At 44.0% G+C, this 18,472-nt stretch overlaps 1 protein-coding gene across 1 annotated transcript in view; it reads right to left on the reverse strand.

The window, feature by feature from the left end:
• Positions 1-6,949: 6,949 nt before the first annotated feature.
• Positions 6,950-18,472, reverse strand: part of l3mbtl4 (L3MBTL histone methyl-lysine binding protein 4) — an 88,153-nt gene continuing 76,630 nt past the window's right edge. Inside the window, exons 18-20 of the mRNA XM_079806420.1 lie at positions 17,602-17,771; positions 10,844-10,906; positions 6,950-8,328 (exon numbers count right to left, since the gene is read on the reverse strand). Coding sequence (XP_079662546.1) covers positions 8,173-8,328; positions 10,844-10,906; positions 17,602-17,771 — 389 coding nt within the window. The 3' untranslated portion in view covers positions 6,950-8,172. The remainder of the gene's footprint in view (positions 8,329-10,843; positions 10,907-17,601; positions 17,772-18,472) is intronic.

Consider the following 18,472-nt stretch of genomic DNA (forward strand, 5'->3'; position numbering starts at 1 on the left):
TAGAAAAAACACAATTCTGTGTGCACTGCTTCAGTGAGGGAGGTAGTTGTGTATGTACGCCGTACATGAAGCCGTTTTAGCTCTTGGAGCAAATCTCTCCAGGCTCCCCATCTGTTCAGTTTGTCTTCTGGGAGGGGTGTGTCCCAGTCTGAGAGTTCAGAGGTAAGTTCTCTGAGAAGGGCTCTTCCCTGGATCGTGACAGGTGCCAATAGACCCAGAGGATCGAAAACACTGTTGACAGTGGAGAGAACTCCACGGCGGGTGAACGGTTTGCCAATGGTGGATGCAGAGTAAGTGAATGTGTCATTCGTGATCTCCCACAATAGACCCAAGCTCCGTTGAGTGGGTAGGGTCTCTCCACTCAATTCTAGGTCCTTGATTACTGGAGCACAATCTTCAGGTGGGAAAGCTTCCATGACTTTTTGGGAGTTTGAAGCAAACTTGTGTAAGCGAATGTTTGACTCAGCAAGTGAGGTCTGTGTTCGTTGGAGCAAATCTATTGCCTCAGCTTCAGACGGCATAGATACCAAGCCATCATCAACATAGAAATGTCTTTCCACAAACCTGACAGTATCAGCACCATGCTTCTGTGCGCCTTCTCTGATGGCTCTTCGCAGTCTGTAAATTGCCACAGCAGGAGATGGCCCATTGCCAAAGATGTGGACCTTCATCCGATACTCCACAACTTCCTTGTTTGTATCATTGTCCTTGTGCCATAGGAAACAGAGGAAGTTACAATGGTCTTTACGCACCAAGAAACAATGGAACATCTGTTGAAAGTCCGCTAGAATTGCAACCCTCTCTTTCCGAAAGCGTAGTAGAACACCTACGAGGGAGTTATTAAGGTCAGGGCCTGTGAGGAGCACGTCATTGAGAGAGACACTAGAGTATCGAGCACTGGAATCAAAGACCACCCTGATCTGATTGGGTTTTTGTGGATGGTAGACTCCGAATGTTGGAAGATACCAGCATTCCTCCCCTTCACTTAGTGGCGGTGCAACCTCAGCATGTCCATTAGTGAAGATCTTTTCCATGAAAGCCACATACTGTTGCTGCATCTCAGGTTTCCTCTTCAGAGTACGTTGCAGAGATGTGAACCGGTTAACTACTTGCACTTTGTTGTTTGGCAAGGGCTGGTGTGGTTCTCTGAACGGTAGAGGAGCTACCCAGCTGTTAGCATCATTTCTGTAGACATTTGTGTCCATTATCTTTAGGAAAGCTAGGTCTTCAACTGATGGAGCAGGTTTGTTGTCATGCTCAGTTCTGTTGAACACTGTCTGTCCCAGTGTCTTCTCAGTTACTCTAGCAGACATGTTACAGCTTGGCTGCATCTCCTTGACCTGAATGAAGCTTGTGCAGGGTTGAAAGATTGAATGGCGACCATTTTCCAGCACACTGGTCTTGAATGTGTTAACCATTGGCTTGTGCACATTACCCAGGCACACTTCTCCGACTACTACACAGCCCAGGTCCAGTCGTTGGGCAAAGGGAGCGTTGTTTGGTCCATTTACTTGCTATCTAACCTTGTGTGCCCTAATGAAATCTCTTCCTAGTAGCAGCAGTATTTCTGCTTCTGGTTCCAATTCTGGGATGTACTTAGCAATGTGTCGGAGATGAGGCTGGTGTAGAACTGCACTTGGCGTTGGAATTTCAGACCGATTATTCAAGATCTCATGACACTCAATGAGTGGTGGAAGAGAGATGAAAACTTTTCCATCCAGTGACTCAATCTGGAATCCTTCTGCTTTCTTGCCAGATGTTTCGGTGATACCAGAGCAAGTTCTGAGATGATATAAGAATGGTTTGCTCTCCAAGTTGAACAGCTTGAAGAACTCTGGACTGGCTAATGAACGATTGCTTTGGTCGTCCATAATTACATAGGCTTTGATGGCCAAATCTTTGGAACCCTTGGGGTATACCTTCACAAGGCAGATTTTTGAGCATGAGCGGCTCCACTGACCTGGGCCGCAAACTTCTGTGCAGCTTGCACTGACAACAGCCATGTTAGATCGATCTTCTCCCTCCCCGCCATCCTCTTGTGACTGTGAAGGAGCCTTGACTATTTGGGGTGATGGACCAGGGTGCATGGCCGAATCATGATATATGCTGCCACATTCAGTACACTTCACAGAAGACCTGCATTCTTTAGCAAGGTGAGAGACTGAAGAACAGCATTTAAAACATATTCCTTTCTCCCTGAGGAAGGCCTTTCTTTCTTCGAGCAGTTTGTTTCTGAATGTTCTGCATTTTTTCAGAGGGTGTGGTTTATTGTGCAATGGACAGATTTTGTTAGGGTCATCATTGGCTGCATACACATTTGTTTTGTGCACTGAGATGGGTTTGTTGGTGTGGACACTCTTCATAATGTTTCGGTCTTGTTTTATGGGTGTTGTAGCACTGCTTTGATGCATAAAGCTAGGGTCGTTTCGTTTCTTTGCCTCCTTGCACACAAAGTTACAGAAATACTCAAAGGGAGGAAAGTGACCAGAATTCTCTTCTTTATACCATGACCCAGAAGTCACCCACTTGTCCTGAAGCCCATATGGAAGCTTGTCTACGATTGGTCCAATTCCACGTGACGTGTCGAGATACGACAGACCTGTAAGATAACCATCTTCTTTAGCACCTTGGATTTCCCTAAGCAAATCCCCAAGTTTACGTAATTTGGTGTGGTCTTTAGCTGAAATCCTAGGAAAGCTGTCTAACCGTTGAAACAGTGACTTTTCAATGATTTCTGGTGCAGCATAGCATTCATGTAGTCTCTCCCATGCTTTGTATACAGCCAAATTGGGGTTGCTGACATGCACTGAGCGAATGCGTTTCACCTGTTCACCAGATTCCTTTCCCAGCCATTTAGTCATGAGGTCCAGTTCTTGGGTTGCTGTGAGGTGAACTTCATGAGCTGCACTGGTGAATGAGGAATACCATGACCGATAATTCTCTGGTTTATCATCAAACTGGTACAGTCCTGAATTGACAAGGTCTCGTCGTGCTAAATACTGTGCCAAAGGCTCTACCTGAGGTGGCGTGTTAGCTGGAGGATTATATTGAGGAACATATGACTTAGCATGAACGTTCATGATGGGGCTTGTTCTTCTGACTTCAGACTTCACTGCACCTACAGACGGAACAGGTAGGTTTGGTGTAGGTAAGTGAAAACTCTCCGCCTCCTCAGACTTCGGCTTCTTGTTAATAGACTGTAATTGTGACATGTCTCTCACTGACGGACTCCACGTTACTAAGCTGTTATGGGAGTCAGCATGGAATGGAGGATCAACAGGTAAGGCTGGTAAGTGTGGAGAGGGAGAATGACTCCGAAGGTTGATTTGAGAATTGACAAATTCACTGGTACGTTCAATTTTAACTTTTGCTGATTCAGATCCTCTTCTTTCCACTGCAGCATGCATTGCCAGCTCATCTTCCAGCACTTGTGCCTCCGCCACAGCCGCATCAGCCTCTCGATGTAACGTTAACATTTCCAGCTCAGTGTCTATTCTTACGGTTTCCAGCTGATTCTGGGCATCTCTTTTGATCCTTTCAGCTTCTCTAGCAGCCTTTTCCATTTTCAGTTTAGCCTCTTGGCTGGCATATGACTCTCTCACTTTGGCAGCTTCAGCTCTGGCCCGTGCATGGGCTGCACTCGCCGTTGACGAGGATGACTCTCCACTACTACTGCTACGCCCAGACGACTTGCTGCTCGTTGCCATCTTGACCGCTTCAGAACATCAAATGGTGCCTTTTCACTGTAGTGTTCTCGTGCAGTGTGTTGAAACTCTGACTAAACACCAAGTTAAAACGTTGCAAATGAAGACAGAGTCGTAGTAAGCTTGATCATTTACTGTCACAATTCCTCATAAGCGTATACCGGTGAAAACTGTAATAAAACAATACAACAGTAATCAGTGTCCATTTCTTGAATAACATTGCATTGAATGGCTAACATGTACACACTGCTGTTCCCAGTTACAATAGCTATTAGCATTGCTATACACAATAGTATACAAATTCATCAAACATCATCCTTTTCACAAAATACTTCCTGATATACAACCTTTAACACATCAAAAGTCATACAAGTTAACTTACGGCATTGCCTCTATGATGCTTTGTAGCGGATGCGAATGGATTGATGACAAGAGCACACCATGTCAGTTTCATGCAGGAAGGGCTAACAGGAAGTGACTTAACAGGTAGTGACTTAACAGGCAGTGACATCACATGATAAGAATAAGTGGTTCTATAAACGATTTCCTTTAAATGAAAAGTAATTATTAACTTCTCATTTTCTGCCTGAAGATATACATCAACAAATATTTAGTAGATATTTGAAAATTAAAACCCTTAAGGACAACACAAGAACATATTTGGCATAAAGTGTTCTTTAAAGTTTAGTCGAGAACCCTAGAGTTCTATATAGAACCTTTTTGGCATAAAGTGTTCTTAAAAGTTTAGTCGAGAACCCTAGAGTTCTATATAGAACCTTTTGGGCATAAAGTGTTCTTTAAAATTGAGTCGAGAACCCTACAGTTCTATATAGAACCTTTTGGGCATAAAGTGTTCTTTAAAATTGAGTCGAGAACCTTAAGAGAGTTCTCTATAGAACCTTTTGGGCATAAAGTGTTCTTCAGAACTGAGTGGAGAACCCTAGAGTTCCATAAAGAAACTTTTTGGCATAAAGCGTTCTGTAAAATTGAGTCAAGAACCATAGAGTTCTATATAGAACCTTTTTGGCATAAAGTGTTCTTTAAAATTGAGTCAAGAACCCTAGAGTTCCATATAGAACCTTTTTGGGCATAAAGCATTCTTTAAGGTTGAGGCAAGAAAAGCGTTCTTTAAAGTTGAGTCGAGAACCCTAGAGTACTATAAAGAAACTTTTTGGCGTAAAGCGTTCTTAAAATTGAGTCGCGAACCCTAGACAGTCCCTCCAGAAAAACGCGATTATGCGATCGCGTGATTTAACGCATAATCAGCCAAAGTCCGCATATTCATGCGGGGGCCGCATTTTTTCAAATACGCCGCACTTTCGCCGCATAAATTGCCTATTTCCGCGTGCAAAATATGCGGGGCTAGCACGATTTCATAATCCCCGCATTTTCGTTGCAAAAAAAGTCATATATATTAGCAGAAAGTTGAAAAATGTTCGTTTACTTCACACAAGAGCCGCCATTTCCGCCTATTGCCATGGGAACGTTTTGAAGTGACGTGATTACCCGACGCGAACGTCATCGAAAAGCTTCAAACCCCGCGGAGAAACCATAGATACCGGTGAAACCATGATGAAGCACAAACTCCCATTGGCCAACAAAAATAACAGCAAAAGAGCAAAGCAGTTTCCCTGTGTGCTGACTGATTTCAAAACACAGCATCATGAAGCTTTGAAGCGTTATGAATCAATGAGTCGATTCAGCGGTTTGAAGCGTTATGAATCAATGAGTTGATTCAGCGGTTTGAAGCGTTATGAATCAATGAGTCGATTCAGCGGGTTGGATCGCCAAAGTCACGTATTTCAGCAGTTTGACACGCGATCCGAATCATGAATCGACTCGATGATTCATAGCATCATGATGCTGTGTTTTGAAATCAGTCATCACTAAATAAGTCGTTATTTAGTTTTTTTTGCACACAATAACTATTATCGTCGCTTCATAAAGTTATTGTAGAACCACTGTAGTGAGATGGACTTTGTAACGACGTCTTTAGTAGGCTACCTTTTATGGGTCTTGAGAGTGTACATTGTGCCAATGGAGGCCTTTCTGAGCCATCGGAATTCAACTAAAATATCTTAATTTGTGTCCAACAACATAAAGGGAAGTCATTAATGACAGAATTTTCATTTTTAGGTGAACTAACCCTTTAAGAGATTGCACTTTGTGCATTGGAAGCACTCAAATGTCTGTTTTGTATAGCGACATCTGTAAAACAGGAAGTTATTTATTAATTTTTTCAGAAGTTGTAGCATATTCCTTTTGTAAAGCTACAGAACTTGATTGACTAAATGTTTTTTAAATTTGAGCCATTATTAAGGTCTTCAATAAAACAAGATGAGAACTTAAATATTCCAGCACTTTCTGTGATGTAGTGCTTTTTTTCTCTTTCTCATCAAACCGCAGTTTTTGCAAGTTCCCGCAATTTTATCGCATAATATTGCATAAATATCCCGCATTTTTCATCGCATTTTTTAAGAAAACGTGCCGCATAATCAAGGATTTTTGCCCGCAACAATCACAAAAAAAAGCCGCATTTTTCTGGAAGGACTGCCTAGAGTTCCATATACAACCTTTTTGGCGTAAAGCATTCTTTAAGGTTGTGGCAAGAACCCTAGAGTTCTATATAGAAACTTTTTGGCGTAGAGCGTTCTTAAAATTGAGTCGCGAACCCTAGAGTTCTATGTAGAACCTTTTTGGCGTAAAGCGTTCTTTAAAGTTGAGTCGAGAATCCTAGAGTTCAATATAGAACCTTTTTGGTGTAGTGTTCTTTAAAGTTGAGTCGAGAACCTTAGAGTTCTATATAGAACCCCACTAAACCTTTATTTCTATAATCTGTAATGAAAAGCATGTTCTTTAACACACGCAGGCACATGATAAGTGGTTTATAAGTCAGTAAATAAAGTGTTAACATGATCGGTTGATTTACCCATGACCGCTCGTGAAGGTTCATGTAAATCTGAAGGCCGTTGAGCTGCACAAACTCAAACTGAGCAACATTCACTGACTTCACATTCATATTCTGACCCTGATCCAGATGTCTCAGAGCAAGCGTCCGGCTGCTTTAGGTCAGCGGATTCTTCCGCTTCACTCTGGTTGAGCTGAACTCTATTAATAAACGCGGATAAATCAATGTGTTCTTCCACTAATGCTGCTGCCGGAGATGAGATGACACACACACACGTCTTGTGTTTTTCCCAAGAACATCCACCAATAGTTTTATATAAAGCAGACAGACGACAGAATGAGGAGATTTGCACTGTTTATTAGGTGCTGATGTGGACCGAATGAATTCTGTGTAAGAAAGAGGGTTCATAAATATGTTCAGAATCAATAAATCAATCATCGTGGAGGAATGGACTGAACTAATACAGCAATGAAAACACAACTGATCATCTTCATTCTGGGGTGTGAAACTCAACTACAACACGCAAGATGGACGTACATTCCTGACGCTTGGCTAAAGAAATAAACGTTCAAAATGAGACACATTAATGTCGAAATTCATAGCAAATATATATCGTTTGCTTTGTGCATTATAGCAAGTCTTTAAATAATCATCAGAAAATTCAGATCACGTGACCTGCTCCATCTAACAGAGCCAATGAGAGCGCAGCATTCACACTCCAATAAAGTTTTATAATATTTAATTAAACATAAGCGGGGAGTCGTCGTATACCGGGCTCTGTGCAATACATCACAAAAATAAACACTCTTCAATTTAAAACAAATCCTTTTGGCATTTGAAATTGATCATATACAATATATTATTATTATTATCCTTCACTGTGCAAACATACGGAGGTTTAGCACAATAAATAAACGGCGATTCATCAGGTACAGCAAAATCAGACAGTACTGTACAAAACAGAATAAAATTAGAGGAAGTAACAGAAAGGGCACAATTCTCTGAGTATTACAGTTCAGACGCAAATCATCGTTCCATCGTCGTCATCGCCTCGTGTGACCAAAACAACTACATGATAATATACAGAATTATTCACTGATAATCTTCCCCTGAATTGGAGAGAGATCAATATTCAAAGCTATTAAATATGATCACATGCTGCTCAAACACATCCAGTCTCGTTTCCTCGCATTAAATGGATGTTCTAAGTGACACGAGGGTGAGTAAACGATGACAGAACGATCATTAGTGTGTGAACTATTCGTTTAAAGTCATCTCACACACACACACACACACACACACTCGTCCTGTCGCTGTTCACCTGTTGTGTTTTGAATAGAAATAGCACCGTGACGGAGAAACCCCTGATGTCTGGTTGATTGTCATGCCGTTGAGTTGAAGCGGGAGGACGGTCCACGACGTCTGTTTAAAGGCAGAACCGGGAACACACAGGAACCTGATCGAGGCGGAGTTTGGGGCACGAGAGGTGTCGGAATGCATCAATACAGCAGATCTCGCAGGGGGGGAGGGGTGCAGGGGCTGCGATTGGTCGCTCTGGCCTCATGTGTTGCTGTCGCCGGCTGCTGATTGGTCGTCCTCGCCGTGTCTGAACATCAGGATGGAGTTGTAGATCTTGAGGGCGGGGCCGAGCTTCACACTCATTATCTTCACGATGTCTCGCTGCGTCAACAGCAGAAACGCCTTCCCGTCGATTTGCTAGAGAGGGAATCGAGAAAACATGACGATGATCATAATCATAAACGTCTCACGGGTATATTTGTCAACAATACATTGTACGGGTCAAAATTATACATTTTTCTATTATGCCAAAAGATATTAAGATCATGTTCCATGTAAATGTCCCACCGTAAATATATCATAAATGTATTATTAGCAGTAATATGCATTGCTAAGGACTTCATTTGCACAACTTTAAAGGAGATTTTCTCAATATTTAGATATTTTTGCCCCCCTCAGATTCTCAAATATTGTCCTATCAAACCACATCAATGATCTATACATCTCAATTTAAAAAAAATTGACCCGTATGACTGGTTTTGTGGTCCAGGGACACATATAAATACCAGGGCTAAGCGCAACAGAAGCAAACAAGGAAGTTAGCAGCAGACCAACTGAAAAAATGAGTGAAGACAATTAAGCAAAAATGTTAAAACCCCACATTGAGTTGTATAGAGCCAATGTCATATTTCGTTCTATTATAGCGCCACCAAGAGGCACAATCCTACCATGTTTTTGTGTGTCCGGAGTGAGCCCATACATGTTGTGTCAATTTCGGTGAAAATCTCATTTTGTTTTTGGAGTTATAGACACTTATATGAAAAAAACACGTAAAATATGACTGACCCCTGACTTTGATTGGATTTTACTCCCCCTTACTATCAATATTTTAATATTTGTGCATTATCGTTCAGCTATCGACCTATGTTTCTGAACTTCTGACGCTGGTTTCGTCTCGATCGGACTAGCGGTTTCCAAGATATCAGCTAACGTTTTTTAAGCGTTTAATTACAACACTGCGCAAACCATACGCCGAAACCTGGCAAGTCTGGTATCGTTGGACTCGGCGAGGATTCAGGAGACGAAAAAAGTTACTCCAATGAAAATAAGTCAAACACACCCAAAGTTATAAGCGTTTGAAAAAAATTATCCACTAGGTGGCGCTGTTTCGAAACTTCTCAGGCTCCTTCAGGGCATCGTGCTGATGACCCATACTGAGTTTCATAACAATCCGTTCATGTGTTCAATCCGTTCATGTGTTCATAAAATACAGCATTTTAGCTCATAATTCAAAATGGCCGACAGACAAAATGGCCGATAAGTTAAAATTGGATATCAGACAAACGGTTCAGAAGTTATAAGCAAAAATAGCATTTTTCGTATCTCTGTACCAGTAGGTGGCGCTGTGCCGAAACGCTGCATGTTGCCTCAGGTCATGCTTGTGATGACATGTACCAAGTTTGGTTTGAATACGATAAAGCGTTGCAGAGATATTGCCTTAAGTGTGTTTTCGCAACCGCTACATAAAATTTGTTTGTGTGTTTATCGAAAACAATTTGACGAAAAAAAAACTTTTTGTCAGCACTGTCTGAAGATGATCTGGTTCAATTATTGTGAAAATTGGAGTATCGGCCTTGGAGGAGTTCGCAAAAGCATGCTTTTTTGGTTAATTAAAAATGGAGGGAAATTTTAGGTTCAAAAGTTATTCGCATAAACACGAGTGCAACTTTGGACAGGTGGTGGCGCTAGAGAGATTGAGTTAGAGACTCCAAATTTGCTACTGAGACAGTTGGGACTATCCTCTATCTGTGTGCTAAATTTCATAACTTTCCCTCAAACGGTTCTACGGGCTGCCATAGACTCCAATGGCGGAAGAGGGAAGAAGAAGAATAATAAGAACGCTAACAATTTCAATAGAAGCCTTCGCAAAATATGACAAAATAAACTGTTAGACCGATTTTGATCAAATTAAAGGCACAGTGTGTAATTACTCAACTCAAAGGCGTGTCTTGACTCTTGAGTGGGCGGAGCTTTTATTCTGCTGCGAGCGCTTCTGCTTCTTCCGCTCATGCGTGTGTGTGTTTGAGTGTGTTAAAGTGATGTTGTAATGTTGGCTGGGCGCTACTATGAGACACTTGTTCACACTGCAGTGAGCGAGATCATATGAGGCGGTAAAACATGGCATTCTGGGTAAATCAACAACAGCAGATTTACACAATCAGACTAACTGTGTTGAGCTGGAGAACAATGAGGAGTTTCTGTCCATCAATGATCCAAACAGTGGCTAATAAAACACAGCAGATATTAAAGCGCCGCTAGTGTTGCCATGGTTACTACACAATAACACCGGAGGGCGACGCGGGGATGATGTCACTGATGGGCATTCTTGGACACATTTGGGATGAAGTATATATAAAGTATATATAATACAATATATAACACTGATCTAGAGGAGATCTTACATACTGTGCCTTTAATGCAGGCTTCGAAAATCGAACTTTTATGATTTCTCACATATGCGTCTCAAGTGAATCTATTTTTAAAATGCTTCGGACAGCCGAACACACTCTCTTCTGATACTTAGACTGGAAGCGGAGACACACACACTGATTAGGAGCATTCGCTTGAGATGTGGCAGATATGATTTCAGAATCATAAATCATAAAGAGTGTGTGTTCTCTCATCAGTGTTTGATGATCGACTCCACACGCACCTCCTCTCTGAACTGCTTGGCCTGTTCCTCACAGCCGGGTAGAGAATGGATGAAATCAGCCACCTGAAACACACACACACACACGCACGCACACGCAAACACACACACACACACACACACACACACACACACACACACACACACACACACACACACACACACACACACACACACACACACACACACACACACACACACACACACACACACACACACACACACACACACACACACACACACACACATAACATATATGTGTCAAGTCAATTTACAGTACATGCTCATAAAATACTTATATGTATTAATAATGAACAAAACGTGTGTGTGTGAGCGAGCGAGCGAGCTTGTGTGTGTGTGTGTGTGTGTGTGTGTGTGTGAGTGTGTGTGTGTGTGTGTGAGTGTGTGTGGGCATGTTTTTGTGAAATATCAGGACACAAATGTGTATAATGACATGGGTATTACAAAAAGAGGGTGAAATATGAGGACGTTCCCCATGTCCTCACTTTTCAAAATGCTTATAAATCACAGAATGAGGTTTTTTACACAGAAAGTGAACTGCACAGTCTCCTGTGATGGGGCAGGGGCAGTGTGTGTGTGTGTGTGTGTGTGTGATGGGTAGGTTTAAGGGGCAGTGTGTGTGTGTGTGTGTGTGTGTGTGTGTGTGTGTGTGTATGTGTGTGTGTGTGTGTGTGTGTGTGTGTGTGTGATGGGTAGGTTTAGGGGCAGGGGCAGTGTGTGTGTGTGTGTGTATGTGTGTGTGATGGGTAGGTTTAAGGGCAGTGTAAGGGGATAGAAAATACGGTTTGTACGGTATAAAAACCATTACGCCTATGGAATGTCCTCACATTTCACAAATACAAACGTGTGTGTGTGTGTGTGTGTGTGTGTGTGTGTGTGTGTGTGTGTGTGTGTGTGTGTGAGTGAGTGAGTGAATGAGTGAGTGAGTGAGTGTGTGTGTGTGTGTGTGTGTGTGTGTGTGTGTGTGTGTGACGGGTCAGCTCAGCCGAAGTGTGTGTGTGTGTGTGTGTGTGTTTGTGTGTGTGTGTGTTTGTGTGAGAGAGATTCTTCTGCAGCGTCAGCAGCAGCAGCACAGAATATCCTGCAGCGTTTACAGAGAAACACACTCAGAAACATCTTCTCCGCTCAGGGATCTCCAACAATCATCTGTGCTAAGAATATCCGCAGGAGTGAGGGAGGAGGCCATCGATGGAGGAACCAGAGCCAGCTTGCCCAAAAAAGAGCTTCCAAAATTAACACAAATGCTTCCAGAAACAGCCTCTGTAGAACTCGCTTTTAATGTTTATAAGCAATATGAGCAAAAGTGACGTTTTCCCGAATATCAGTACGTTTGCAAATGTGATATTGATTTTATACAATTCAATTGACATTAAGTTAATAGGCTATTAGGGGACTTGCACTTTACAAATCAATATCGTCTAATTTTTCCTCTCATTTGCCAACAGTTCCAAACATTAGAGCCATTGATTAAATGACTCACTCACTTCAGCGAATCGTCTGAGTTAATGATTCGTCTGAGTGAATGATTCAATGACTCACTCACTACAGCAAATCGTCTGAGTGAATGATTCGTCTGAGTGAGTGATTCGATGACTCACTCACTTCAGCGAATCGTCTGAGTGAATGATTTGTCTGAGTGAATTATTCTATGACTTACTCACTTCAGCGAATCGTCTGAGTGAATGATTTGTCTGAGTGAATGATTCAATGACTCACTCACTACAGCGAATCGTCTGAGTGAATGATTCGTCTGAGTGAGTGATTCGATGACTCACTCACTTCAGCGAATCGTCTGAGTGAATGATTTGTCTGAGTGAATTATTCTATGACTTACTTCAGCGAATCGTCTGAGTGAATGATTTGTCTGAGTGAATTATTCTATGACTTACTCACTTCAGCGAATCGTCTGAGTGAATGATTTGTCTGAGTGAGTGATTCGATGACTCACTCACTACAGTGAATTGTCTGAGGGAATGATTTGTCTGACTAAATGATTCAACGACTCACTACTGCTTTGTCCCTGAATGAATCAGCCGTTTTGAACAAATCGCAAATGACTCACTTACTTCAGCGAATCGTCAGAGTGAATGATTAATTTGAGTGAATGATTCTATGACTCACTCACTTCAGCGAATCGTGTGAGTGAATGATTCGTCTGAGTGAATGATGCAATGACTCGTTAAGAAAATGATTTGCTGCCACCTACTGGTGGGTTTAGTGTCATTTAATGAAGATTGAACGCTGTTGTTGTTTCCGTTCGTGATTGTAACAGTAGTTCTGGTTAAAGAGGTTCTGAAGGACATCCCTGATGTGCTCAGATCGGACTCAAACCCCTCAGCGCACAATCACAGGAAGAGCGTCTCTGGAGCCGCGCCGGACTTTAATTAAACAAACTCCATTTATTATAAAGCAGCATGAGTGCCAAGACACCAGATCGCCCTTCTGCAGTCCTCAGATCAGACGCTTTGAGTTCTGCTGCATGCGCTCATTGATGTGCAGTCGCGTCTCCAATGCATCAGCAGATTTAAGGCCTGTCTGCTGCGGATAATGAAGACGTGTGTGTGTCTCTAATGACCCGAGAGCGGCCGCAGATTAAGACTCAATCCAAGCGGACTCTTCTACCATCACACCCTTTAATACAAGCCTTCAAACGTAACGTTGAAGCGATCTATATTTGTGTAAGATCGATCCGGCTTTCATACTGCCAGAGAGCACAGGGACAGAACTAGAACTCCTGGCCGGATCCATTAGATGCTCTGACCGCTGCAAAATGACCTGGTCATGTCCATTTAGAGCTTGTGTTCGTCTGATATGCTAATGGCACAGTTAGAAGAGCTCGAACGACAGCCGACATTCAGACACACCAGAGACGCTTCCACAACAGAACTCATGCAAATATCATCTCTAGAGTATCAGCCAATGGCGGCTGGTCAATAGAGGGCGCTGGGGCTCCGCCCCCATCAAAATTACAGAAATATACATGTATTCAAAAATGATGTAAAAGTGAAATAAAAATAAAATAGTTTACTCATACGATGTGCCGCTGTTAGTAAGAGCCTCAGCATTTAATAAAAACGGGCTTTGATGGCTGAATTATTTTATATGTTCTTCAATATGTCTCATGTGTGAGGGACGCCGGACTAATGGACGTCTATCAGAGTCTAAAAATCTACGGGCAGCATGTGACCTGAAGCTGGTCTCTGATTGGTTCTTAAAGATCCTCCTCCAGACGCAGGTCGCTGCGTCCCTGGCGAATAAGAATGCGTGTTATTTTATCCAATCTGATTGGTTCTCGTCACCTGTCACTCAACCTTCCGCTCTTGGCCACTAAAGCGAAAGTGCGCGAGCGACGTCACTCCGACTCCGCCAAAACCTTTAGGATGATCAGTTTCGTAGAGATGGCAGCAGTTTAACCCAATCCTTTCACAAGGCGTTCGCTGGAAGAAAACAAAGGATAAAAGAATCCCGAACCAGACCAACACGATTTACAGATCCAGCATCAGCCAATGAGAGAGCAGCTGCACTCTGAGCTTCACACACTCATGAGAAACGGAGGAGGCTGATGTGTTGTTAATGCCCTTTATTGCTTTCCTGTCTTTTATTTCTAAGTGTCGGTACTGAAGTTTGTGGACAGCGAGGGTAAGAGACCTCAAATATCTGAACAATGCAGACGTCATGACACTACTGAGATGACGGACTTTAGTCAGAGTTATTGAGAAATGTGCTGGCCAGACAGAAAGGAGAGACAAACGTATGTTCAAGTGGTCAACATGCTTTTTTATATTCTTTTGTTTTTCCTTTCCTCATTCAATTATATGTGGGAAATGAATGTGTAAAAAGGTAAACCCCCCCCCCCAGAGATAATTATCACCAGCCGCCACTGGTATCAGCCAATCACCACAGACTACCATTCCAGAGATCTTTGAAAGAAATCAGATTGCCATCTGCTGCCATCTTTTTTTTCCACATTTTTACTGTATTTTTGACCAAATCAATTCCGCCTTGGTGAGCCAAAACCTCTGAACTCGTTTAGTTAACGAATTGCACATCCTCACACACCATCCCACAATCCCTCAGCCTGTTTGAGGAGCGAGCGGCTGATATTTACACAGCCTGCAGTTCAACACGTGCCGTGTGTGTTTATCTCTGCGCTCCGTTCATCCTCATGGCCCGGGGTCAGAGTTTCAGCCGCACCTGGTTACTATGACAACCATCCCATCATGTCCCCGGCGGCATGAAGAGGCTCGATTTCACCTCTGCAGCCCAACATCACCATGACAAACAGCCTGAAACTACTGCGCGCTGACAGCCAGTAAACCACTGGAAGTGTTTATTCTCTCTGAGTCGGATCACATGACCTCCAGTGTCTGCGCTGCCATTGGTCGACACCACATCACATCATTTGCATAAACGCCAGACCAACTGTGACGAAAGTCAACAAAATCAACTCGCTGTCAGTATGGATGATTACTGTGGCGATGGCTGAGATTATAAATCTACAGTTTAATGCAATTATTCATACAAAAGATGAATCATTGAGATTATGAACAGCATTTCTTTATGGAGCGACACTTTGTGCACCGGAGCGCAGTCATGCTGGGACAGGAAGGGGCCGTCCCCAAAATGGGCCCACAAAGTCGGGAGCATGAAATTGTCCAAAATGTCTTGGTGAAGCATTAAAGGATTAGTTCACTTTTAAATAAACTTTTGCTGATAATTTATTCACCCCCATCTCCATGTCTTTCTTTCTGCAGTCGAAAAGAAATTAAGGTTTTTGATGAAAACATTCCAGGATGTTTCTCCATATAATGGACTTCAATGTGAACCAAAGGTTCAAGGTCCAAATTTCAGTTTCAGTGCAGCTTCAAAGGGCTTTAAACGACACCAGATGATGAATAAGGGTCTGATCTAGCCAAACCATCAGTTTCTGAGAGAAACCCAGCAGTATTTATGATATTATTTTACCTCTTATCAGACGAGCGTGATCATCTCTGAGCTCAGACATAACTTCTGCTAAGTGAGGTCAAAATACGAGCGTGGTCATAGACGTATACGTAGATGCCTCATTCTACTGATCCGTGCAGGCGCTAATGAGGCATCTACGTATACATCTATGACCACGCTCGTATTTTGACCTCACTTAGCGGAAGTTATGGCTGAGCTCAGAGATGATCACGCTTTTTTTTATTTAAAAAAAAGTTTATTTAAAAGTGAAGTAATCCTTTAAGAGTTCCTTTCACTGGAAATAAGGGGCCAACCCCTGAAAAACAACCCCACCCCATAATCCCTCCTCCACCAAACTTTACACTCGGCACAATGCAGTCAGGCAAGTCCCGTTCTCCTGGCAACCGGCAAACCCAGACTCGTCCATGGGATTGTCAGACAGAGAAGCGTGATTGGTCACTCAGAGAACACGTCTCCACTGCTCTAGAGTCCAGTGGCGGCACGCTTTACCCCACTGCATCCCACGCTGATGAGCTGCTCGGCCATGGAAACCCATTCCATGAAGCTCTACACACTGTTCTTGAGCTCATCTGAAGGCCACAGAAGTTTGGAGGTCTGGAGCTCTTGACTCTGCAGAAAGTTGGCCACTTCTGTGACCCTCAGCATGAGCTGACCCCGCTCTGTGACCCTCAGCATGCGCTGACCCCGCTCTGTGGCCCTCAGCATGCGCTGACCCCGCTCTGTGACCCTCAGCATGCGCTGACCCCGCTCTGTGACCCTCAGCATGCGCTGACCCCGCTCTGTGACCCTCAGCATGCGCTGACCCCGACCCTCAGCATGCGCTGACCCCGCTCTGTGACCCTCAGCATGCGCTGACCCCGCTCTGTGGCCCTCAGCATGCGCTGACCCCGCTCTGTGACCCTCAGCATGCGCTGACCCCGCTCTGTGACCCTCAGCATGCGCTGACCCCGACCCTCAGCATGCGCTGACCCCGACCCTCAGCATGCGCTGACCCCGCTCTGTGACCCTCAGCATGAGCTGACCCCGCTCTGTGACCCTCAGCATGCGCTGACCCCGCTCTGTGACCCTCAGCATGTGCTGACCCCGCTCTGTGACCCTCAGCATGCGCTGACCCCGCTCTGTGACCCTCAGCATGCGCTGACCCCGCTCTGTGACCCTCAGCATGTGCTGACCCCGCTCTGTGACCCTCAGCATGCGCTGACCCCGCTCTGTGACCCTCAGCATGCGCTGACCCCGCTCTGTGACCCTCAGCATGTGCTGACCCCGCTCTGTGACCCTCAGCATGCGCTGACCCCGCTCTGTGACCCTCAGTATGCGCTGACCCCGCTCTGTGACCCTCAGCATGTGCTGACCCCGCTCTGTGACCCTCAGCATGTGCTGACCCCGCTCTGTGACCCTCAGCATGTGCTGACCCCGCTCTGTGACCCTCAGCATGCGCTGACCCCGCTCTGTGACCCTCAGCATGCGCTGACCCCGCTCTGTGACCCTCAGCATGTGCTGACCCCGCTCTGTGACCCTCAGCATGTGCTGACCCCGCTCTTTGATTTCACTTCGTGGCTGAAGTGCTTCCACTTTGTTATAATCCCACTAACAGTTGAGTGTGGAATATTTAGTATAATATTTGGCCTTATTGCACAGGTGTCCACCGATCACGGCCCCACGCTTGAGTTCTCTGAGCTCCTGAATGAGACGTCACACACACACACACACACACACACACACACACACACACACACACACACACACACACACACACACGGTCGGGTGTTTCTTACCTCCTCTACGGTCCAGTGTGTGACGCGGCTGGCCTGAACGCCGGCCACCCCGGGCAACAGCTTACAGTGCTGCTCCCAGCACAGCGGCAGATCGCGGCTCGGGTGAGCCGACATGGCGGACAGGAAGACGGACTGATGCAGCGCCTGCTGGAGACTGTCCATGTTCCGCTCTGAGGACACACACACACACACACACACACACACACACACACACACACACACACACACACACACACACACACACACACACACACACACACCAGGGCCGGGTTAACCATTAGGGCAACAGGTCACTTGCCCAGGGGCACAGGACATCTAAGGGGCCCTGGGCACCGTCAAATATTATGTTAAATCACGTCAAAAATATGTACTTCACGAAAGACATAACACAATGTGACTGTAGTTCTGTCTGAAGTTAAAGCGCGACACATGGAAACGCTGCATTCTTTTTGTTGTAGGATTATCGTACAGTATCAGTGACACATTATGGCTGTGGTGTGTGTAATGCCGGCTAATGACGTTGTTTATTCCGATGACTTATATTGGGCACTTTTTGCACTTAATTTAGTTTATTCCTATTTTTGACATTTGAAAATGATGTGTTTTTCATGGGTTAAAGTCATCGGTTCATTTCGGGATTTTGACAGTTTCCACTTGGACATTTTAGTCATGCATGACTGTATTTGAATGTATTTGCCCAGTTTTGATCCATTTTCCTGGGAAATGTATTTATTTTTATTTTATTTTGTTGTGATTATTTCGTTTTAAGGAGATAAAATGGAGCTAACCAACCTTGATTGACATGGCAAAACAATTATATCACATTATTTTGTTCACATTTCGGGCGTTTTTTTCTTGGATTGGGCGGGTT

The sequence above is a fragment of the Gobio gobio genome (assembly GCF_949357685.1).
Source record: "Gobio gobio genome assembly, chromosome: 23".
In the NCBI taxonomy this organism is placed as follows: Eukaryota; Metazoa; Chordata; class Actinopteri; order Cypriniformes; family Gobionidae; genus Gobio; species Gobio gobio.